This window comes from Rattus norvegicus, chromosome 4, assembly GCF_021556685.1.
Source record: "Rattus norvegicus strain SHRSP/BbbUtx chromosome 4, alternate assembly SHRSP_T2T, whole genome shotgun sequence".
In the NCBI taxonomy this organism is placed as follows: Eukaryota; Metazoa; Chordata; class Mammalia; order Rodentia; family Muridae; genus Rattus; species Rattus norvegicus.
The window spans coordinates 97,083,806-97,109,382 of record NC_141537.1 but is presented as its reverse complement, the minus strand read 5'-3'; the positions used below and the strand labels follow the sequence as shown (position 1 = coordinate 97,109,382).

At 42.9% G+C, this 25,577-nt stretch overlaps 1 protein-coding gene and 1 long non-coding RNA gene across 13 annotated transcripts in view; one reads left to right on the top strand and one right to left on the bottom strand.

Annotated features, from left to right (window-relative positions):
- Gng12 (G protein subunit gamma 12) overlaps nt 1-25,577 on the bottom strand; it is a 123,437-nt gene that overhangs the window by 52,241 nt on the left and 45,619 nt on the right. For 9 of the 12 annotated variants that reach the window (XM_087655530.1, XM_087655528.1, XM_087655529.1 and 6 more), the window contains one exon: nt 17,808-17,860. The exons of the other annotated variants lie outside the window; for them this stretch is intronic. Coding sequence is in view for 3 of the 9 variants with exons in the window: in XM_087655528.1 (XP_087511654.1) it covers nt 17,808-17,860 (53 nt within the window). In the remaining 6 variants the exon portion in view is untranslated. The remainder of the gene's footprint in view (nt 1-17,807; nt 17,861-25,577) is intronic. 12 annotated transcript variants of the gene reach the window in all.
- LOC147994887 (uncharacterized) lies at nt 5,350-25,355 on the top strand. Its single transcript, XR_015686642.1, has 4 exons — nt 5,350-5,729; nt 20,522-20,667; nt 22,174-22,245; nt 22,352-25,355. It is a non-coding gene; the product is annotated as an uncharacterized LOC147994887 (long non-coding RNA).

Sequence of the window (25,577 nt, the reverse complement as noted above, 5' to 3'; positions counted from 1 at the left end):
TATGCTAATCCACCCAGGATTTGTGTATATTTGTTTAGCTTCATAGTAGAGGGAAAAATGTAGTAGGGTCCTAAGGTTCTCATGATAGGGATGGAAAATGAGCCCCGCAAGTGTTTCAAAGTTAGGGGAATGCAGAGCTCGGTGCTTAAGAATACTTCCTTGGACAAACTCTGGACCCTGAAAAACCAGACATGGCCTCTTGGTTTTACTGATGATTTTGAATGAGTAAAACTCTCAAGCAACTCACCTGACTACATCAGAGATTGGCAACTCTCCACTGTGCTGCCTCTGCCTTCTTGCTATCCTCCTCATCTACATACACAGCATGTGCTTTCCTTGGTAGGCCAAGCAGGCAAACTGTACAGGAATGCTATCAATAAAAGCTCAGGGTTCAATCAGAGCTTTGCTTTAGGACCAAAGAGAGCAACATCCACCACTTCTAGCAGCAGAGTAGACAAGACTGAAGTGGAAACTTCTGGTTTCTTTGGAGACTAAGTTGTGTCACATGACGTTTCTGGAAGCTATCTTGTGAGAGGATGTTTTGTTGAAGCAGATACACCAGAGGATGTTTTGTTGAGAAGACACATGTGGTGCTTTTCTGGACGTTGTCTTGTGATGTTTTGCTGGAGCAGATGCTTCAGAGGATGCACGACGTTTAGAAAGAATGTAAGTGTAATCCTACAGAGAGTGAGGGGATGCTCTGGCATTGGCTCTCTTTGCAATGCTTCACTGGCCTTTGCTGATGACGCTCTTACACTGCTACACCTTACAACACTTAACTGGTCTTTGCTTGTCGTGACTTTGTAGAGATAAACACACCAAAGGACTTTTCATGGTATTGTGGCTGGTTCTTGCTGCTTCCATGGACTCATGCCAACTCATGTCAGAGCCTCTCAGTTTCTTCTGGACTGAGCCACACTACTGTCGACTGGACTGGACTGTTGTAACTGACTCGTGTTTGCTGTTTTGGCCTGAATTGCTGATAATCCTGACAACGAAGATTGAACCCAAAGAACTATTCAGGTCCACACCCCCAGTTTCCTATTAATCTTTCTTTTTCCCTACCTCTTTTTGGTTTTGTAGAAACCTGCTAGAAGACAGGTTGAACTGTTTAAGAATACTTATTAAAGTAGGTTTTGAACAATCTAAGTCTACACAAGACCTGTAAATCTTGTAAGACTGATCCCTCCAACCAGGGCATCCCCAATGGCACAACAGAAGGCCTTGGTAAACAGATGTTAGCTGTGTGTTGTCAGTCTGTTGTGTGGAAGCTCACACGTAACATCCAGGTCTAAGAGACCAAAGCATCTCCTTAGGTAAGTCTTTATCTACATTTCTTTTTTTTTTTTTTTTCTTTTTTTTTCTTTGGAGCTGGGGACCGAACCCAGGGCCTTGCGCTTCCTAGGTAAGCGCTCTACCACTGAGCTAAATCCCCAGCCCCCTCCTTAGGTAAGTCTTAAATGCTGACCGTCATTCCTACCCAAACCCAAGTCACTGATTTAGGAACTGCTGCATTCACAGGATTCCTACATTCCTGGCTAGCCCAGGAAGCCAGTCTCTGACTTATCTGACCTGACCTGTGCACTGGGAACATCTTTAGAAGGGACAGTGCTATGGTATCTAGCTCACAGAGGTTGCTACACCCTAAGAACTAAAAAGAAAGGGAGGAATTCCAGAGCCAGTGGAGCTTACAAAGTCATCTTAAGTAATCCCTACCCAATATAGGAATTCCCTCAAACGATTATTTTAAAGGGCCAGAGGAATGGCTCATTTGTTAAGAGTGCTTGCCTAGCATGCACAAAGCTCCAGGTCCTGGAATTTAGCACCTAAGTGGAAACAGAAGGATCAGAAGTTCAAGATCATCCTTTGAGGTTAGCCTATCTCAACACATCTGTATGTATGTATAGATTTAGTATATACATATTTCTATTTAGTAGAATATAGTGATACAGAAACAAAGTCACAGGTCTCTCTGATTTTTTTTTTTTTTGTGTGACACACAGCTTTTTTTTTTTTTTTTTTTTTTTTTTTGCCTTGCTGCAGGTTAAACTTAGGGCCTTATGCATGGTAAGTAAGCACTTTACGGAGCTCTACTTCTAACGCTTAGCTTTTATCTTAGCAAAATTATAATTCCTTCTAATCTTTCTTGTGCTGTGTCACATCAGCAAAAGCATTCCCATGTGGGATTCTTTAGAATACACTTTTTATGAACAACATGCTGTGTGCTTTTCTGAGGTGCAAGTCTCCTTACACTGCCCACGGTGGTCAGAAATTGCTCAGTTAAAGTGATCCTTTCCCCTTGACTCCTGAGGAACAGGGCTATAGATTCAGCACTCAGACTAGCTTACGACTTAGAATAAGTGCTTGCTACTTAGTCAAATACTAATCCTTCCAACTTCAGCATCTTGCTGTACTTACTTAATCCCAATCTCCTCTTAAGGATGGGAGAAAGGCAGATACCAAGCAGGCAGAAGGCAAATCCACAGACACGTATTTCCTACCAATAAGGACTTCTCTTAAATAACTATATTTTAACTAGTCAACTCAGGAAATTAGTGCAGCTCTTACCTATAGCCTCATTCAGACTTTGGCAACTGTCCTATTAATGTCTACTACAGTAATTAAGAAAATCCAAACTTATACACCATTTTCCATTGCCATGTCTCTTTTAACACAAATATCTTAGTTGATATTTTATTGCTGTAAAGAGACACCATGACCAAGGGAATGCATAAAATAAAGCATTTAACTGGGGGCTACTTACAGTTTTAGAGAGTTACTTCATTATTATCAAGATGGGAAGTGTGGTAACAACCAGACAGGCAAAATGCTACGGCAGTAGCTGAGAGCTCACATCTGATCTGCAAGGTGCAGACAGAGAGAAAGAGAGGAAGACAGAGAGGCAGGGAGGGGGCACAGAGAGGAGAGGAAGAAAGGGAGGCCTAGTATAGGCTTTTGAAATCTAAAAGCCTACCCCCAGTGACATATCTCTTCCAACATGGTCATATTACCTAATCTAATCATTCCTGAATAGTGTACCAACTGGAAACCAAATATTCAAATATATAAGTCTATGGGAGTCCTCCTCATTCAAGCCATCACAAAAACAGAATTTCCTGAGTCTGTCTTTGTGTTTGACAGTGTGGGTACTTGTTAAGAGTAGAATGTCCCACAATTTGAAACTGCTAGCTTTTTCTTTCTTATATGGCACAAGTATGTACCTTTGGCAGTGGTACTACAGATGCAATTATGCATCACTTTTAAGGACATGTGAGACTCTATTTGGATAAGCATTTCCTTGTAAAATCCTGAGAGTGTGCTATAATTTTTCTGTAATTCTAAACTGAATCCCTATGTCAAATACTTATCTACTAGCTTTTCGCTAACAGTATCTTTCCTTAACAGAATAAAGGTTGTTGATTATTTTGTTATTGTCGGTCAGCTCAGGCTGGCCTTGAACTAGCTAAGGTTAGCCTTGAAACCTTCTATCTAGCACATGCTGTTATTACATACATGTGCCATCATGGCTTGCTCAAAGCTGCTATTTTATCCCAGTAAGTCTTAAAAAATCTTTTCAATTTGGAATTTTGTCTTAGCCTTCCTAGCCCTGAATCTTGACATGATATTCTGTCCTGAACACCCCAGGTAGACCAAGCTGGCCTCAAACTCACAGAGATCTGCCTGTCTCTGCCTCCCAAGTGCTGGGACTACAGGTGTGTGCCACCATGCCTGGCACACTGCCATTTTAATGGCCTTTTAAAGTCTGGCTACAACAAGTCCTGTCCTCTCATGACCCCAAATGCATCTGTTTGTTCTCTTGCTCAGTTATTCAGTTCATATGTACTGAGTATCTACTCTGAGCAAGTGTTCTAGGAATGAGGTAAAGTGCTTGAATAATGACACAAAAGAACTAACACAGGACGGGGTGGAGATGTGCAACATGCAGGTGAGGATCCCTGAATATAAGGGAGGAGTACTCTAAACCAGCAGGGAAGAGCCTGGTTCTTCAAGAAGCACAGATAAGCAGGCCGGGCTGTCGCTGGGAGCCTAGGGCAAGAGGGCGGGGCCTCTAGGCAGGGCCAGTTTCATCTTACATCACAGCAGGCCTTTGTATCCAGGCAGGCTACACCTGTGGGTTAATTAGCTGTACAGCAAATATATTCCGGGGGAGGGGGTAGGAAGTCATGTTTGCCTTACACATGTACAGGATTTTGGGAGTCATTATTCCTTCAACAACACAGCATAACAACATTTGTATAGGACTTGCATTATATTTTACAGTAAAAGCAATCTAAAGTATACAGGAGGGGGCCAGGTGTGGTGACACACATCTATAATTTTAGTATTTACCAAGTCAAAGCATAGGCATTTTGAGTTCAAGGCCAATTTGAGATCTATATCAAGACTTGTCTGAAAAGTCAAAAAAGCACACACAGGGGCTGGAGAGATGGCTCAGCAGTTAAGAGCACTCACTGCTCTTCCAGAGGTCCTGAGTTCAAATCCCAGGAGCCATATGACAGCTCACAACCATCTGTAATGGGATCTGATGCCCTCTTCTGGTGTGTCTGAAGACAGCTACAGTATACTCGTATATAATACATAAATCTTTTTTAAAAAAGCACACATGAGCATATATATATGAATATTATTATGCAGATGCATGCCATTTTATACAAAGAACTTCAGTACTAATGGGAGATTTCTAATGGTGGCTTTACTGGTGGGGACAGACATCTAAAAAGAGAGAAAGATACTGGTGGCTGTACAGACATGTGCGTGTGCACTGTAACAGGGTGGTGAGGACAGTCAGAGTGAAAATGGGTGTTGACAAAGAAGATCAGCCAGTTCCAGGGAACCCATCCAGTTCACCAGAAATTCTAGCTTCCCAGGACTCACTGTCACCTCTAGATGTCCTCAGAGGAGGAAGAAAAGAGAAGCAAGAAAAGGAAGGGGTCCCCTAAAAATTTGTCTTGGAAAAGATACATCCCATCAACTTGTTCCAGGTGAAGCCTGCTGGGTGTTCAAAGCAACTAGTTTCTAGAAGCCTGAGGCAAAAAAAAAGTTAAGCTGATGATACTGTATCTTTTTCTTATATAAAAGTTATAAGAAATGAAATTCTAAAGACAAAATATTTAAGAATTTTCTCAATAATTATTAATGCCTCTACCAAGTGTTTTAAAAACTAACAACTTACAATGTGTGTGCAGTGTGCAATTTCTTTTAAGGAAAAACAGTCCCAGAGAAACATCTGACCCGACCTATGAATAGAATACTACAAGATCTTAGTGGTGCCCACATCCTCATGTGATCTCTTAGCAGTGCCATGTACTCAGATGCTGAAATGTGCCCAGAGTTCTAGAGAGAGGAGGTCTTGAAAAAAGAGAACAATAAACCCACCACTAAACACGACCACTGTGTCTGTCACTTGGGAGATGAAGATGACAACATGTTCATCTCAAGATGGAGATACTGCAGCTGAACAAAGGACAATGGGTGAGACGTTTTCTATGGACGCCCTCCAGTTATAAAGCATACAACCAAAGCTGAGCAACTGGGCCATGGCCCTGTCTCACATCTCTAAGTGAGGAGATCATTGGCTTCTGCAACCCTGGCTTGTTTTGAATTCTTCTTTGAATATACAAAAAGTAGAAAGTTGTAGTGAGATTACTCCTTAATTTAACTGTGACTGGAATCTGGCTGCCAGCATGTAGCAATACCAACAATTTAAGGTAAGTTGGCTTTGTTTTTAAGACTCCAGATGTATGTATTTGGTTCACAGTTGAAAGTTCCTGTTTTCTGATGGATCACCTTTCTATCACTGACAAATTCTTTTTAATATTTGTTTTATTTTTTTAAATTGTTTGCGAGTGCAGATACCTGCTAAGTCCAAAGGTTGGGTCCCTTCGAGCTAGAGTTACAGGCAGGTATGGGCCACCTGACATGAACAGTAGAAACTGAACTCAGGTCCCATGAAGTAGTACACACTCCTAATCACTGACCCATCTTTACAGCCTCCTTGGTAAAGTCTTAAAGAGGGAGGGAGGGAGAGGCTGCACAACACTAGTGATAATTTGATGTGAACTGCATCAGTGGTAGGTTTTGCTAACTGTTCACTGGGTATTTAATAAGGATGAAACACCATATTAATGTCATCTTAACCATTTCACTCTTTACCACTATAAACAGGTGTCCAACTCTAAGCTTCTTTCTAATAATACTCTCAGAAGGACAGAAGGAACACTACGCTTGGCATGGCCTATGTGACAACATTCTCTAGTCCTCCTCCAGAGGGCGTGGACGGTCAGTGTTGTACTGAAAAAGTCACCCTCAGACCAGTTTTCTGTGAACACAGGGGTTTCTTCCTTCTCCCTTTTCTGCTCAGTAGATATCACCCAGACTGATGAGCAAAGTGCTTCAGTCCTTTTATGCACAGGGAAGCAAGAGACACTTGAGGGCTAAGAGTGAGTGGGTACACGTCAAGTCAACACTTATCTGTACACTCTTGCAGGCTGGATAGTTCTTCTAAGGCGTGGGTCGGGGCCATGGTTTTGCCACAGTTTTCTTTTAAAGGAGAATTTTCCAGTGTTTGTTTTAGCCAGTGGTTGCTTCCAAGGTTCCTTTCTAATGCTTCCTCTGTGGAGCTTTTGGTCAACCACAGCTGCACTGGAGGCCTGAGAGTGAAGGCCTCCCTTCACGGAGGAGTGGTGGGACTTCATATCACAGAAGGTGCTTGGTGGCCATGAGTGACTTTGGCAGTAGTTCCACCCAAACTGGGCTGTTTTTCCTCCTTTAAAAGGGTCAAGAGTCCTCACTGAACATCTAGGTCTAGCCTCTACCTCCAGCCAAGAGCCAGTTGTAGGTTGGGGGTCGAGTGTTTGCATGCTGATAACCACACAGCAGGGCAAAGGAACAGGCCTGGAGGTGTGGCGACCGGGTTCTGCTATACTTACACTCAGATCCAAGGTTTGTAGGTTCTGAGTTTTACATTACCTTGAAAATCTTCTTTAAACAAAGAATACAAAATTACAGCCAGATCTGTTTATGTACACCTGTAATCAGATGATCTGGAAGTCAGGGATCACAAGTTTGAGGACAGTCTGGTCTACAGAGCAGACCCTGTGTCAAAAACAAAAAATAAATAACCAAATAATGCAAAATTTGTCAGGGCTCATGAGCTACAGGAACGGGAATGGTTGACTGCTGCTGCAAAATCTGAGACTTAGGAGGTAAACCACTGTTAGCTTGTTGTGGGCCCTGCTTGTGGAAAAGGTCGAGAAGTCAGACAAGGTATGCCCATAAACCTTTTGTTCCTCTACAGCCATTCAGAGTAGACAGACAGGTTTTTTTTGTCGTTGTTGTGTTAAAAAGGGTCTGTGGCCTAAAGTGTAAGGTAAATACTCACTAAATGTGTGGTAACCAACCGTTTAAAGTGGCCTGCTGAGTACCGCAGACCCATCCACTGCTTCCCTTTTTGCAACTGTCTAGTCATATTTTATCTTCCAAATAAAGGAAGGCTGTTGCTCAAAAGGTGCTGTCAAGACTGGCAGAAGCATGGGGTTCCTGCTCATCTGGTTTCTTATTCATTCACCAGAAGTGCACAGGCATGTGTTATAAAACAGACTACAAAATTAGCTCAGCCCAAAACAATGCGGCCTTCACACTGTATACACTGCCTGAATGTACTACAGGATAATGAGGCTGGAGCTCCGGCTACCTTGGACTGCCCTGAGGGGACTGTTGAAGTGAGGGCCTGCCTGCCTGCCCCATGAAGGCACCTTCCTGCCTAGCCCCTCTCTGTTCCTGTCTGTTCTCTGTGTTACCAGCACACGGTTCCAAGCCCCACTTCTTCCCCTTTTCTTCCCAAGAGAAGCCACAGTCTCTGCTCAGCTTCCTTTGGCATCTGTTCTTTTACTGAAAGAAGCAAAATAAACACCTGAACTTAGAGTAGTTAGCTAAGTATGGCTGCAAATATGTATTTCCCTAATCCTTATAAAAATATATATCAGCTGGTAGCAAAATCACTGTCTCATTTTAACAGTGAAATGAGATCTAAAAAAGGGAAAGCTGATTAATCAGGTCAGTGTGGCTGCTTTTTCTATGTACTAGTCTGGTAACCACAAGCTTCTCAATTGCCAATGCTCTTTCTCAAACAAAACGGACAGCAACTTTACACATACAGCGTCTTCATGATGCTGTTCATTGTTTATCGCAAGGAACAAAGCTTCAAATGCACGTCTATGCAGTGGAGCTGATAGCACGACAGGAAAACAACTGCCATCACAAACGCAGTGCAATGGTGTGTCATGCCTGTTCCAAGCACCGCAAGCTTTACTTAATCCTTTCCATGACACTAGACACCATTATCCCTATGAAAATGACCTGGTTACAGGTAGGAAGCCCTTACTGCCTAAGTACAGAGTTCTCACACTGTAGAGTGACTAATGAACTTCATAACACTATTTACCCATGTATGTCGGTGCATGTGTGGAGGTCAAAGGACAACGTTCAGGAATCAGTTCTCACCTCCTATGTGTGTTCTGGTAATAGAAGTTAGGTTACCAGTTTTGGCAGCCAGTGCCTAATCCACTGAGCCATCAATCCAGCCCAAGACAGTTATTTTTTTTTCAAAGCACATACATATTTTTGGTTACTCTCAAACTCCTGTTTGATTTAAATAATCTGATGAAGTGGTCTTCTTTAAAAATGACTTTACAAGATTTCAAAATGTCATGCTAGTCACATACACCTCGTACTAGCCAAGTAGAAATAATATAGAAACTGCAGAGGGCTGAGCACTGAGTACAGAGAGGGGCTTCAGTAAGTTCATCATGTGCAGTCTTCTTGTAGTGGGGTGGCCATATTATGCAAACCAGTTATTCCACGAACAGATGAAGCAATTGAGACTCAGCGTAAGTCACTGTTCAAGTGGTTAGTAACTGAAGAAGGCACAAACCTCTGGCCTCTTAGTCCAACATCCTCTTCCCTGCTTCAGAAGGTGCACTGTGGTGGTATGAAACAAAATGGCCCCCAAAGACTCATATATTTAAACACTTTTGTCTCCGTTTGGAGGCAGTTTGGGAAGAATTAGAAGTGCAGTCTTACTGGAGGAAGTGTGTCACTGGGGGTGGGCTATGGGGTTTTGAAACATAGCATTAAGTTGGCCCTCACTGTTTCCGGATGGGGTTAGGAATGTGAGCTCTCAGCTGCTGCCCCAGACACCTGTCACCTGTTTCCTCGGCTCTGCCATCATCAACTATTACCACCCTTAAAGTATAAACCCGACATGGACTCTTCCTTCAGTAAGTTGCATTTGTCATGGGGTTTTAACACAGCAACTGAAAAGTAACTCAGACAGACATAAGCAGCATGTTTTAGTAAGAGTGTATGAAGTATTTCGTGTCTGTACTCAGGTCTTCAAATGGTGATGTGGAAACCACCAGAGGTTTTCAGGCTAGGAGAAGTAGCCAAGCAATTGAGGACTTCGGTTCTTCTTTCTGAGCTCCTGACTCCCAGAATCCCCTGGGCATGTAGCTCATGTGGGTCTGTAGGAGGGAGTTGGAGAACTATATCCTGTGTCATCTTCCATCAACAGCCATGAAATATAACTTGATTCACTGTTAGAATGTTATAAGGTTCAAAATGCCTTTAATATATTGTGAGATCATTGTGCCACGAGTGACTCTAACTTTAGCTGACCTGAAAACCTTAGTAACGTGTCACTTACTGGACTGAACTGCTCCCTTCATTGTAGCGAGGTGAGTATACAAAACTGTGATCCCAGTACTAAGAAAGCTAAGGCCACAAATTCAAAGCTGAACTCTAAGTGCTTTGCCTAGAGAACGAGAAGCAGTGGCTGGTTCCTAAGAACAAGATTTGGGGTGATGAAGCAGACCAATGGGAAGAGAAAAGAGAATAAGAGTTGGGGATAGGGCTGCATAGGAACAAGGCCTAATACTAATAAATAAATATAATAAATAATAATAAAATGGACTATTTTGTAAGCTGATGAGACAGGTAGAAAGGACTGTTTCTGCAGCAAAAGGGTCTCTTCTTTCAGTGAAGAGTTGGAACATTCCACGAAGCTTGATTTTGAGGAACTGATAAGTTCTGTGCAGAGTCCTCATCAAAACACCCTCATGATGTGCAGCAAATCATCTCTCTGATCAAGATACACTCAGGGTGCTGAGCATAAGAAATGGTGACTGAGCAGTTTCCACAGAGGCACTAGATTTCCCTAGGGTTACATCAAGTGTACTGTGGTATGAGGGCAATGAAACCTAACCAGGGACATCAGTCAAAAGCTGTCATGTGCTCCCTGAGAACAGGGTACCTGAGACTTACTTTAGAACCTTTCTGCACAAATGAGGTGTCTCATGGTACACACATACACATACACACACACACACACACACACACACACACACACACACACACACACACACACCCCTTTTACCTGGAAATGCAGAATGGGGTAAAGACCCCCTTTTAGGTTTCTGGAGAGGAGTTTCCTGTCCTGGATCAGAGCTGACTTAATATAACATGATATTATAGTGGAAGTTTCCACTAATGCAAGAAGATATGACAGATAAGAAATTCCAAAGGAAGAATTAGATAGATCATAGCATGGAAATTTCTAAGAAGTCAACCTAGTCAGTTCTTGGAGCCATAACAAGGGTATAAACAAAACAGGGAAGTGGAAATAGAAAACACTATTGGAGAAAGATTTCTTGAAAATGTTGTGATTTCTACAACCCCAAGGAGGTGGGGACAGGAGGGTTGTCTCTGGAGACAAGTTCAGAGAGGCTACTTTTAAAAGCAGCTTCTGCCCAAATCTCTGGACAATGGTATAATATCTACCCAAGGGAACCAAATGTGAGAGGGATTGTTCAAAACATCAGAGTAAACGGCTCTCTCCTCCTCAACACAAGTAAGGGAACACATGCATCTTGAGCTCTAGAAGGCAGCCTGAGTGTCCCTTATATGACAGATGAGAGAGAGGACTAGAAACCAGAAGCTATGTCCAGAAACCAGTACTACAGGATCATGGAAGGCACAGAGGCTCAGTGGGGAGTCTTAGACAAAGCTACACAAGAATCCAATGACAAGGTCAAATTTCTCCATTAGCCTGTTGTAGTGTGACTTTTTCTCCCTCCAGACATGACACATCAGCTCATGCATGCCATCTTCAAGTAGACAATTCTTGGTCATGTACCAAGAACCATTAATCAGAAAAACAAAACAGCAGTAACTAGGTCTATGGTAATGGTAATACAGTTACTGACTGTGCCCTAGTAGAGAGAAAGAGCCAGTCACAAGATCATCTTTCCTATTCTCCACATTCCCACTTTCAGAGGAAAGGGTCTTGAGAGATGCTGGAGAATACGGAAGTGGAAGGATATTTGAAACAGGCCCCATGAGGTGGTTATCCATTATGAGGTGGGAATTTTTAGTGATGCAGCTGTCTGGGCTCACCTGCTGTTGAGAGTCTGTTCCAGTCTAGGTTACCTACATTATGTAGAAGGTTTTCAGATGGGCCTTGCCCCAGAGACTGTGTTCTTTTAAACAGCTTTTGACACTACTTTGAGGACGGAAGGTGACTCTGTACTTGAGTAGTCACAAGAGCAGAACCATGTGGCCAGCAGCAGCCACTGATAACTTATTCCTGGAAGTAGGGGGGTGCCACCCTATAAACTTATCAGAGTAAATGGAGACTATAGGGAGCCATGGGCATACTAAAATTCTATCAAGAAAAACAGGTCCAAATACCAGACCAAAGGAAGACTAGAACTCTCTAACTTGGACACTACCAAGCAGTGTTTATAGCAATAGTCTCAGTGGCCTGTCAACTTACCACCTCATGTGTGCATCAAGGACCAACAGGCAAAGGACTTCACACTGTCCTTTCAGCCTGACTTGGGCCCCACTTTTGCCAACAACCTTCTTCCACTGATACCTGCCCTTCCTCCTGCAAGGCTATGTGGCCCTGGTCCTCGACAACTATAACGGTGATACTCATTACTGCTGCTGCTTCAGCTTCTTTGCAGCTTGGTTTGGTTATCTTATCTAGAGAGACTTGTGTATCCCTGTCACTTTCCCAGCTTTGGTTTCTGAAGCTCCTTAAACTTCCTGTCACTTTAATCTTATGGAGTCACTGTAGAACCTACACATATGCATGAACATAGTATGTGATCAGAGATTTAGTATTAGTAATTAAGATTCAAATAAAAGAATCAGAGTTTGCTTCATTGAAAACTACCATACCTATACATTTATTGTATTCAAGAAATTGTGACACTGTGGAAAGACACAAATGAGTTAGTTGTCTGTTCTGACAGGGGACATTCAGGATAATCATTCTCCTGAAAGCAGCACTGCCCCCAAGCTCTGTAAATAAGCTTAAAAAAACACTGATTTTCTGAGTTGGATTTTGATGGAATTGCATTTTGGTTAAGGTTGTTGTACTAACTGGGTGAACTTCCCAGGAAAAGTCAACACAGTACAGTCCTTTGAGTTCTCCTAACTGTGGTACACAGAGAGATACAAAGGTAAGCAGCTAGAAGAGGAGTTAGCCTTCCCTAGAGAGTACTGCAAATTTTTAAATGTGTGTGTGTGTGTGTGTGTGTGTTCGGTGGTGGAGTATGAACGTCATTTAGTCCCTTAAACAATTCTCTAAGATTTGTTTCTATCCAATCTGACAGATAAGGAAACTGGCTTAGAGACAAGCAGCATGCCCAGGATCACACAGTGATCTGCGCATTCTTGTTGGAATAGGTGTGGCTTTGTTGTAGGAAGTGTATCTCAGTTACTTCCTGCTGCCTGTGGACTGTGATACAGAATTCTCAGCTCCTTTCCTCAGCACCATGTCTGCCTGCATGCCACCACCAGGCTTCCCACCATGACAATAATGGACTGAACTTTAAGCCAGACCCAATTAAATGTTTTCCTTTATAAGAGTTGCCATGGTCATGGTATTTCCTAACAGAAACAAAACCCTAACTAAGTCAGTGCGGATCTGGAATAGACTGGGAAACCAACAAACCATATGATTTTAGCAGTGTCTTCCAATGTTGGGGCTTTGATCCTACCCCCTGTGCATGGAAAGATGAAGATGGGGCCTACCAGAACAATCAGATGTAAGAAGAACAAGAGTGCTTCCAGAATGGTGGCTGGAAGGTGCTGGTCCCAGCAGGATATACTGTGACAGATCTGAGGTTCTTGGAGTTGTTAGTCATGCAGAAATATGCAGCTCAGATAATGCACATAAAGTATTTAGCAGAACCTGACATTAGGTAAATGGCAGCTATGACTGTGAAAACCTTATACATAAAGCTGGGAAACTCAATGTATAATTTAAGGCAAAATGCTCAGCCACTGACATCACTGTCTGTTCCACAAGCAGCCATGTTTATAATGGACACTAAACTTCAATAGGTGAGCCAAGAACAGAGGCTAATGCCAGACACTAAACTAGCCAAATTGAAAACAGCCACAGTTGAGTCAAACAATGGTTTATCAGCAGGCTCCAGTGAGAGACTGAAGGAACATAAGATCCCTCATGCACATGGTTTTGTAAATTACAGAAGTCTGCAGATCACTGCTGCTCAACCACTGCATCCAGAAACCAAGTACTCTATGGCTCCTTGGGATGCAACATGAAGTCCTCAACCCAGGAGCTTCCCACCAAACCCAAAGTACGGCCACTCACTCTCATCCCTGCTCACTGTTGGTGGCCTGGTCACAACAGAGCCAAGGCTACATCTAATTTTCAACCTTCCAAGTTTAACTGACTCCAAATTATGAAATTTCTAAATCAGACCACTGTGGTACTTAGAGATTTTGTCTGCCTGCTATCTTTACCCCCACCCTTCCTGCTGTGAAAACTCTTTTTTTTCCCCCCAGCATAGGCACTCATCTCTGGTATTAGTGGACTTGCCTTCTGTCATAGGACATATGAACAGCATATAGTCAAAGAGATGCTGCTTGCTGTCGACTGCCCACTTGTGATCATGCTGAGTCCAACAGGCCATCCAAACCAGGCCAGTGAAAATACTTCTTTGGTACTACTTTTGGAATTACAGCTGAAGAGTTACTTTCGTTAAGATACAAGCTGCAAGAATGGCGGCTGACAGTCATGGTTACAGATGCCACCGTGGTGTGGCTAAAGGAATGTGGTGCATAGATGGGCGTGACACTGATGGAACTAAGGTGGGAGGAGAACAGGACAGAGAATATAAATGGCTGGATGAAGGCCTCTGAGTCCCTCGACACAACCATGCAGGACAAACACGTCAGCCACATAAGTCAGTAACTGAGTATACGTTGTTCTGTTGATGATGAGCAAAATAACTGCAACCAATAAACCTCATTTAAGAGAAAACAAAGTCACAGAGGAAAGTTCCTTCCACGAATAGTCCAGTCCCTATAGAATTCTGGAAGCCTTTCTAGAAACAATCTTAACTGAATTAAAATCACTTCTCTGAATGAAATTCGCATAGTAAGTCTAGCCACCAGTGATTGATAATTTTAACACCAGACCTTTTCCAGGGACAGGAAGATCTAGATATTCTGAAGAACATAAAAGAAAACCCCCCCTTACACACAAATCACCAATGGTACACATGAGAGCATGGGGTGATGTGACACCTGTAATCCTGGCACTCAGGAGGCTGAGGCAGGAGGATTTTTTAATTTCAGGTCAGCCAGGGCTAAACAGTGAGACTGACACTATCCCAGGAAAAAGCTTGCTCTGTCAATGGATGGGGAGTGTTACAGGAAATCTGTACGTAGGCAGACAGCATGGTGCTTGCAGAGAACATCCCCTAATTACCACTGACGCTGTTCTATTGGAGCTCCCATTTCTACCACTTCCACTCAACTTCCCAGTCACTGCCTGTTCCTCTCCCACTACTATGTAGGAACTTCCCCTTGTCAAACTACTGAATAGTCACAGATGCAGAGCAACTGATGTCTTTCAGTTCTACTTACAGTGTATACAGCCCTTTTATACACAACCTTTTTGTTTTCTTTGTTTCTGGAAAGTTTTAAGTATCATCCCCTCTTTCCAGACAAGAAAACTGCAGCTCAGAAAGGTAGTTTTTTAATGGAGCTGTGCTTAAACCCAAGCTTTTCCTAAGTTTCTTGTTCTTGGATTACCAAGCTGTGGCAAACCACACAGGTTGCCAGCTGTGAAGCATCACTTGATTCCTGAGGTCTTCCCCAAGCCTGATGAATTAAAGCAACAGGGACCTGTGGTGCCTCCTGCGACTGTGATGAGCTGGGGTGGTGCGAATGGGCCCAGGGCTGTGCTACTTTCTGCTTAAGCAAGTATCTGTTAGACTTTGTGCCTATGCTGTTGGGCCACAGGGAAGGCACGTGGAAATTTATGCTTTCAAAGAGCCAACAAAGCCCTCCCACCCCCACCCCCAAAAAGAGTAGAGTAAGCACGGTGAAAAAAGTGGACATGCTTGGCTTGTAAGGAGGCTGGAGCAGGTGAGATCGCAGATGGCTGAAACAAGGCAGGACTGGGCCTTAAAAACAAAGACAAAAACAAGGCTCTTCGGATGGAGGGGAGAAAGCAGAATGAAATAAGATACGTTGTTATGTGATGGTGAACAGATTAACCTTACCGTCACCCTCCACCCCCCCCCCCAAAAAAAAGCATAGGGGTGAGGGAAATGGCTCAGTAGGTAAACACTAGCTGTGCAAGCTTGATGACCCATATTCAATCCTCAGTCCCCGTGTCAGACACCAGCGTGGTGGCATTGTGCTTGTAGTCCCAACACTGGAGATGCAGGCAGTCAGACCTCTGGGCTTGCTGGCCATCGAGGCTAGCCTAATTGGCCAACTACAGGTCTGGCTCGGAGAGGTGGGGGGGAGAACGGACACGGACATGGGGGAAGGGCACGGGACCAAAGCAAAAGACAGGGTCAGTGGCTCCTGAGGAATGACGGTCATGGTTTACCTCTGGCTCAGACACAAATACCACACACAAAGAATAAAGAGAATGGTAAGACGTGAGCAAGAGAAGATAGTGCATTTAGGAAGGGACAGCAGAGAAGTCAGAGATGCCTTGGCTGCTGTGAGGCGGAGTGGAGAAGGTGGGAGTGGTTTGTGAGCAGAGCAGGGGACAGCCTCAAGGACAGTTAATGTGGCACCAAAGAGGAGAGACTCTATCCATGGGCAGGCATTATAAACACTTCAGCCAACAGCCACATGACAAACAAAACAAAGCCTCATTCACCTGGATGTTATTCATGAATGATCTCAGCTCAAACCAGAAATCACATAACTGAGCTGAGGCCAAAACAACCCCCCTCCCCCCACCCCCCACAGAATTTGAAAATAAACAACTGCTATTTGAGGAGTAAATTTGGGGTGGCTTATTATAGAGCAAAAGCTAAACACCACAGCCAGTCTACAGCTGCAAGACCAGGAAGTGATACCATATTAATCCTCAGATGCTTTTCATTTGGGAAAAAAAAACAAGGCAAGTGATTTCTACCACTGAGGTACTGACTGTACAGCAGTCGGTCACACTGAGGTTAGAGGAGAGAGAATACAACGCACTAATTATGGCCTGGGGCTGAAGAGGTGGCTCAGAGGGTAGAGCATTGGCTGCTCTTCAGAGGATCTGAGGATCGGGCTCAGTCACCAACACTCAGATGGTGACTCACAACCATCTCCTCTGGTCTCTGCATCGATGTGCATACACCTCCACACATGCATGCACACAATGAAGAATTGTAAAAAAGGAACATTAAAGTGAGTACAGCCTCAGTCAGAATTCCACTTCCCATCTGACACTGGCACCTTTGCTAAAGGTCATGTTGAAGCAACTCTACTCCAGGACAGCAGGACAGTCTTTAGGAGTCAGGATGGCTGAAGACATCAAGACTAAAACCAAGAACTACAACACCCCCCCCCCCCCCCACCTTGACAGCTGCCTCCCAAACCAGAACCAGACTAGGAACTGCTGGCAGAACTACTTGGACTTCCACTGTGAGAAAGCAAAGTGCAAAGGGGAGATATCTCTATGTGTGAGTGGTACCAGCGTGTGTATAAGTGCCCTGTATCATGAGCCACTGGACCCCATGAGAATGGAGTTACCACTGGTTGTGGGCCACCATTTTGTTGTTGGAATCAAACCTGGATCCTCTGCAAAAACAAGTGTTCTTAACCACTGAGCCATCTTACCAGCTACCTTGGTCTCAGACTGCAATGACTGCATTGCAGAAGGCACATTTCCTGGGAAGATCCAACTAGGCTCTGCCCACTTCTCCTCTGTTCTTTGACCTTCTCCCCAGAGAGATGATGGTCCCTACCCTGGGACCCTGAATCATAATGCAATTACTAATAAAAACTCACTGGAAAAGTTTCAAAGAAAAATGTGTGGTAGCTGGGCACCCATTTTCCCTACAACATACTTCAAGGCAAAGTTTGAATTCTTCAGCCAAGCAAGACTTTGGTGTTTTGAATACTGTATGAAACAAGAAGAATATCAATATGGACCTGGAAAGTGTTTCATTATACAGAGGTTTTAGTTTAATAGCTTCTGGCATGTATCACGAATCCACTCCTTCCTCAATTCTTTGCAAAACCACCCCCAAAACAAAAAGCAAACCAAAACCAAACCAAACCAAAACCTCACTATTTTTTAAGGCATGGAAAATTAATAAATCATTCATAGAAAAAATATGCAAATAAATATTCAGTAATTTTTTAGGGATGTGTTTGACTAAAAATGTGACTAGCCTTTTAAAAGCAACTGCACATAGCCACTTTGTTTGAATAATGAATGAAGACCTTACCAGCAAGGCTTTGTGTGGGCCAGTGCCTCCAGGTTTTAAATGGTAGGGTGAATCTGAAAGAGAATTAAACACATTCCAGGAGTAAATGACAAGTGGAAAGGATCTGCTTTCATCCCAAGTGACTATGTAATGCCTCGCGACTATTTATTCTTTTAGTTACAGATTAACAAAGTTTGTTCCTGGCTCCTGCTAGAGTAGAGAGTGAATTTTTCCCTACATACTTCAACTTCCTGATTCAGAAGGCATTCTGCATCTGCCTCTGAGAGGCTGGATGGCTGAAGCCAGCATAACTATAAATGGTAGTGTTTTCATCCAAACTCTTCAAGTGAGCAAAGCCTCCTCGGTTGTCACTCTCGCTCTGGTCCCACAACCCCCTTCTGCTAGGATTAAGCCTAACTTGAAGGATAGTAGGAGGGATGTGCCAGGCTTTCTAATGCAGTCACCTGAGCATGTAAATAACAAAATTTTGCTTTATTGTTAATGACGAGCCCCTAAAGAAATATAATACAAGCTATATCAAAAAATAAAAAGTGGACCCAAAGACTATACATGGACTGATCCTGGGCTACAACTGCACAGGTAGCGATGAATAGTCTAGTAAAAGCACCAGTGGAAGTGGAAGCCCTTGGTCCTGCCAAGACTGAACCCCAAGAAAATGAGATTGTTGGGGGAGGGTGGAAATGGGGGGAGGGTGGGGAGGGGAACACCCATATAGAAGGGGAGGGGGAGAGGTTGGGGGATGGTGGCCTGGAAACCAGGAAAGGGAATAACAATTGAAATGTAAATAAGAAATACCCAGTTTAATAAAGATGGAGGAAAAAATATAAAAAGTAGATGAAAGCCTTCACAAGAGATTTGAATGGTTAAAAATACTATTGCAACATGAAGTCCACATAGGACCTAAAGATATTTTACATTTCTTCATTTAAATAAACCTTGTGTATTTATTGAGGTTTATAGCATGATATTATGAGATAATGGTACACATAGAGAAATGGTCTCCACAGCAGCACTGATTAGCCCCATATCTCTCTTATTTTCTTTGTAAGAAGAAAAGCTCAAATCCTCCCTACACATTACTCACCTTAGCCCGTGTTTGCAGCTTCTGTTTCCTCACCTAACATCTGCTTCTTTGTGCCCTTTGACCTGCAGCTGTCCAATTCTTCCCCTGCTTGACTGTCAAAACTAAACTGTCAAGATCCTATACCTCTCAGCCCAGACTAGCCACAACAGCCACATGACAGCCAATAGGTTGCACATAGAACAGAATAAATTGAGAAAAATATTCTGTGTGTGTGTGTGTGTGTGTGTGTGTGTGTGTGTGTGTGTGTCTGAGGGGGGGGGAGGGAGGAGGGAGGGGGACGGAGGGAGGGAGGGGGAGAGAGAGAGAGAAAGAATGCATATCAATGTACGGCATATGCATGCACATGCATGTACATAGGTATGAGGTACACCCATGCATACATGTGTTGATATCAGAGGAGATGTGATATGTCTTCCTCTATTGCTCTCCATCCTACTTTTATTTTCTGTATATGAGTGTTTTGGCTGCATCTATATGTGTACCGTGGCATCCTTGTCAGGAGCAGCAAATGCTCTTTAACCTCTGGCCAGCGCTCCAGCTCTTCCTCCATATTTTTTGAGATAAGGTTTCTCACTAAATCTTAAGGTTACCCTTGCAGCTAAACTATTTTGCAAGTGAGCCCCTGGAATCTGCTTGTCTTTGCCCTACAATACTAGGGTAACAAATGTGTGCCCTGCACTGAAGTTTTACATGGTGCTGGTAACCTGAACTCAGGGCTTCAAGCTTGGGCAGCAAAGACTTTGATCCACTGAGACATTTCCCCAGCTGCCAAAATGGAGATGCCAGTCACTATTTCCTTCTCGAAATAATCCATCACTACTTATCTTAGCAGAAGTCAGTTTCAGCACTGTCCAGGTGCCTGTAGGATCTGCCCTTTTTCTTTTACTTCCACTAATCCTCAAGGCAGCTTTTTCTGGGAAGTGTGTAACAAGGCACGGTGAAGGCACGGAAACACGGTGAGACTGCAAGCCTGGCCTATGGCTTTCAGAGGGTGGCAGGGTCTGCCTCCAGAGTCCATACTTGTAATACAACTACGCTCAATTAAATTGGAACATTTCCAAATAAGATGTTCCTTTCATTTTAACTATAAGCATTAATTATCAAAATCAGTTTTCATGATAACATGGTTAGATAGGAACAGTAATGACAGATGAAGAGTTACTTTATGCTTAAACATTGAAAACAATTTGACTTGGGAACATGAAAACCAAAAACAGGCCTGGAGTCCAGTAGAGCGCAAGGAGTCTGGCATCCGCTTGAATGAGGAGGAAGGGGAGGAAGGGAGGATCATGTGGGATCTACAGAGCACCTTGTACCTGTCAATGTCTCAGCAAAAGGCCCATACTTTATCACTGTGGAGAAAGTCACAATATCTATGTATCTGTTCTAGCAGCAGAAGGGAGTTAAGGCAGAAAGAATAAAACAGAAAAGAATAAAAAAAAAATCACATCCTTTTATTTTATTAATGCATGGGCAGAAATGAAGTGAAACTTAGACCTACAGGGGGAACTGGCCAGCCCAGCCTCGGCACCTCACAGCCTGCGGGCTGGGCGGCGGCACTGTTGTTCAGAGACACACCCAAACCTGCAAGAAGACTCACAGGACCTCCCATCTGCCTCATTCCCCACAGGCATGCTACTTGGAGTCATCCAGACCTCCCTGTCAACCAGCCCACCGAGAACTGCGGTAGCATTTTTTTCTCAGCTAACACACAGCAGACAGCGGATACCGGATACCGTAAGAGCTGGTCTTTATGGAGCAAGCTCCTTTAATGCTGTTAGTAATTCAGTGAGTCACCCTTTATTGCCCCATTTAGCAGGTGGGTAGGTACACAGACATAGCTAAGTCAGTAGCCTAAGGTTACACGACTCTTAGGTAACAGCAGCAGATGGTGAAGTCAGACAGTCTGCTTCCAGAGCCTGTGCTCTAACAGCTACACTGAACAGCACCAACTTGGTCCACTGCCCTCCTCACCATCTTTACACCTACTGTCACCGAAGCTCTTAGGCTTTAGTGTGTGATTTGCTGGTCTCTCTGCAGACTTTTACAGAATCCTGGAAGGTTGAGAACCACCTCTATACCTCATCTCTGGGTCTCCAAGACCTAAGATGTTCAGCATACAGTGGGTGCTCAATAAAGACACACATGGAAAAGTGGCACTCTGCAAGGACAGGACACAAGGCCTCATTAAAACACATCAGAGTAGAGTCTCTGGTTATATGTACTTCAACAAAGAAAGTGTTATCTTTGTCTTTTAAATCCAGCTATTAGCAAGTACCATTACTTCCTACTTCAATACAGGAACATAAACAACGAGTTTCACTGACTTAATCACATCTCCAAGATATTCATCACTTTGATTCTACCTTGCATACGGATCATGTGTACACGCATGTGTCTGCTTGTGTGTGAAGGCCAAAGCACAACTTGGGGGTTGTTCCTTAGGGACCATTCACCTGTTTTTGAGACAGAGTCTCTTTCTGACCTAGAACTCCCCACGAAGGCCAGGCTGACAGCCAGTGAGGACCAGGGACTGTTACTCTCTGTGTAGCACTTGGATTACCGTGTGCTACTACAGCTACCTTTTATATACAGGTGCTTGGGCTAGTATTCAGCCCTTAAACTTGCAAAGCAACTAGTTTACTGACTAGCTACCTTCCTGGCCTCTACAAATGGGTCTTACATGGAAAGCATGCCTAAGTAGTAGCATACAATGGCTTTGGCTGGAGAAAAGAGACCCATGATGAGAATTCTCCTTGTTTGCCAGGAAATGGCCTACAGTTCTATGACATCTTTTTAAACTCCTCCTGGATGACCACAGAAAGGAACTTTGTATAAGGACATGGTCCTTTAGCAGTAGAAAAGGAAGCTTTAGGATCAGACATGCAAAGACCTCCTACAGGAAATAGCTCTTTCTAACTTATCCCAAAGACTGCACCAAGACTGTGGCCCAGCACACACTCACATATAAATGCTGTTAGATATAGTGTCCACTGAAGTACAGAGATATCGCCTACTACCTTCTCATGAACATGAGTATCAGTGGCATATGACATTCACAACCAAATCAAGCATCTGTATTTTGATTTCTGTTATCTCAAGTGTTTACTGAGAGATTACAAAGTACTGGGAATGCAGCAGGGAATAAGGCAAGGCCTATACAGGGTAAGAGTGTACAGAAATACTAAGAAGTCAATCTCAAGCAACGGCAGCTCTCTCATTGCTTTTACGGGTGTAGAGAATGTCATGGCTACTGAGAGTTCATCTGCTTCTCCTCTGCAGCTATATGGAGGTATCTAGAAGAGGTGACAGTGGGCAGAAGGCGACCAATTCTGAGGCCACTCGACTGCTCAGGTGAGGAATGGTGGTCTAGAATGGTGATGGTAGGAACAGAAGTGAGCAGACTCTGAAGGTGAAATGACCATGGCCAGCAAATGATGTGAATGTTCCTCTATTCCAGGAACAGCATGTCCCACTTTAACCAAAGGGGTTTCAACTTCTGCCTCCACTCAAGATGGACTCCTTGTTGGCAGACTTGGCATAAGCTGTCCATTGAGAGAAATCCCGAGAGAGCCCATCCTCAGTCTACAGACTAAAAGTCTCTTTTTAAAAAAGATTTATTTGTCTTATTTTATGTGTGAGTGTTTTGCCTGCATGCATGTATATGTACCACATGCATACAGAAAGAGGTTCCTAGAACTGAAGTTAGAGATAGTTGTGAACCATCGCGTAGATGCCAGGAACAAGATTCTGGTCCTCTGCAAGAGCAGCCATTACTCTTAAACACTGACCTACCTCTTCAGCTCCCGTAGTAGCTGGTAGTCCATGTATTCAACCAATGCATGGTAAGTTGAGTAGTCTGACCATAACAGTAACACAGAAAAATTTAATATACCCATCACTCTTCCATGTGTACAAATCAGAGGGCAAATTGCTAGAATCAGTATTCTTTTTCACCATGGGTTCCTGGGTTCAAATTCAGGTCATTAGGTCTGGCAACAAGGGTCTTAAGGGCTGAGTCATATCATGGGCCCACACGGGTTCTTGTTTTGTTATACTATGAACATACATTATATTATAGACTAAGGGATGGAGATGCTCAGCAGTTAGGAGCACTTACTGCTCTTGGAGAAGATCCAAGTTTACTTCCCTGAACCCATAGGGTGGCTTATAACTGCCTTTAGCAAGGAGACCTGATGCCCTCTTTTGGACCCCACATGCAATGTGGTACTCATAAATTCATACTGGCTCACACTCATTAGATAAGAAAATCTTTGAAAACTATTAGTGTGTTTCACTGTCCTAGCACTGGAATTTTTGGCAATTACTTTTGATGGATGTATGTGTTTCTACATGATGCTGACTTCAGTTTATGTCGTCAGCAACACAACTGGGGAAGGACAGAGGAACGGGAAAGCTGGGTCCTTAATTAGTGAGCACAAGTTCTTATATGATTATCTCTGAGTCTCTGTTGTTAAAAGGATGGAAGCTATTAGCACAGTGCTACTCAGAAACACTCAGTAGGGGTTAGGGGACGGCTCAGGGGTTAAGAGCGCTTTTTGCTCTTCCAGAGGACCAGGGTTGGATTCCTAGTACCCTGGTTTATGACCCTCTACATCTCCAGTCCCAGGAGATCTGATAGCCTCTTCTGACTACTGCAGACACTAGGCACACATGGTGCACAGACATACATACATGATAAGCACTCATATATATACAATGAAAAATTTAAAAGGAAAAATTCCCTAAGTGACAGTCATTATTTTTAAAATATGTTAAGCCTTCACTATTGTTTGTGTACTCTGTATGCACTTAAAGTTGTTCATTTTGAGAGCCTTAATTTACTAAATCATTACTATCATGCTGGATTTTTTAAAGTGACTAATGGCTTACATCTTTATAAATAAAAAACTTTCGATGTCTTTATGATTTAGCTTTTTAATTTTTTTACCTTGCATCTCTAGTTTCCTTGAATTCAAAGAATAGAATTGCTAGTTGGTTTATTTTTATTTTCTTAAAGGGGATTTATGTAAAAGTATGCTAATTTATTAATTTCGGAGAGTTTCACACAATGCATTTTGATGGCAATCACCTCTCACTCCTCTCCCAACCTCTTTAAGATCCACTTTCACCTTCCCTTTTCTTTCTTTTAATTGCTACTGAGTCAACTTTGTACGTCTATAGACTCATGGTATAGGGCCATCCAATGAAGCGTTTATCTATCAGGGGTTGACATACCATCAAAGAAACTGACTCTCCCCTCCCAGAAGCTATCAATTTTATTAGTATCTCGTCAGTTAAGGGTGGGACTTATAAGCCCCTCTCCACTAGAGGAACTTTTATTAGCACACCACCAACAAAATAATGAACGTTTCACTAAGCACATTTTAGCATTTGTGTCTAATATACATATATTACATACACACACACACACACACAAATATATTCCCAAAACTTTTGCAACTTTGTTATTGTTGTTTGTTTGTTTCTTTTTTGAGACAGAGTTTTGCTATTTAGGTGTTGTGGACCTAGAACTATATAAACCAAACTGGTCTTGACCTCAGACATCTCAGACTTCTGCATCCCCAAGTGATGGGATTAAAGGTGCCACCACCCCGCTAGCAGTTTTTTTAAAATTCTGAGGTAGCTGTTCTCAGTTAAGACATGAAGTAAATATGCAACAGCCATATTTGTTTAAGCCTCATCAACAATGAAGCTTCTTGGTGAAATGTTTGGTGAAACGTTTTTGCTTGCTTCTCAAAGTCCATTTCCATCCACTTAGAATGCTCTAGTCTATGGAAATGCTTCGAGGTCTAACAACTCCTCCCACAGAGTAGCATGGAAACTGAGGTACAGACTACAGGTGAAATGGTAGGGTCCCTGAGTCCTTTAGGCAGCTATAGACCAGATCCAGGTCTCTCAGGAAAGAAATGTTGTGAGGTAAAAGGAAGAGATGAATTGTGTGCAATATTATATATACCCTCTCAGGTTCTGTATCACTCCAACACTCACCCCCCACCACACCCATATTAATATTCATGTCACTGTCATTTCAGTTTTTTTTGTGTGTGTATTTTCATAAAGTCTCACAGAACCAATTCTGTAGTATTTCTACTGGAACCCTTTATATAAAGCATCAGGGAACCATCCACTGCTCTGTAACCTCTCAAGAAATGTTAGCAAATTCAGCTAGTCTACCAAAGTGATACTTACCCTTAACCTGTCTTTAAGAAGTTAATAATTTAAATATCTTAAATCTAATCTAGGCTCTGTTTTAGTTTATTTGTTTTGAGACAGGGTCTCATTATGTATCCCTGGCTGGCCTAGAGCTGGCAGTGACCTATTGTCTCGATCTCCCAAGTGCTGGAATTACAAGTGTTTACCACCACAACTGGCTCTGCTTTTGTTTCTATTCTTTTTGTTGTTGTTATTTTTTAACTTGGAATAAACATACATTTTCTCACAAGGGTTTCCTCATTCTTTGCTTAGTGAAATCACTCCACTCCCTGAAGCTCTACAACTTTTCCTTCCATCAATGTAATTCACAATACACTGAACTTAAACTGCAGGGGAAGGCTTTGAGAGTCCATTGTTTTTGTGGTTCTATTTCCCCACTGTCTAGCACTGTGTAGAATAATACTAATTCAGTGTTTCAAAAAGAGATAAAAGAATGTTCTACAGTTAAG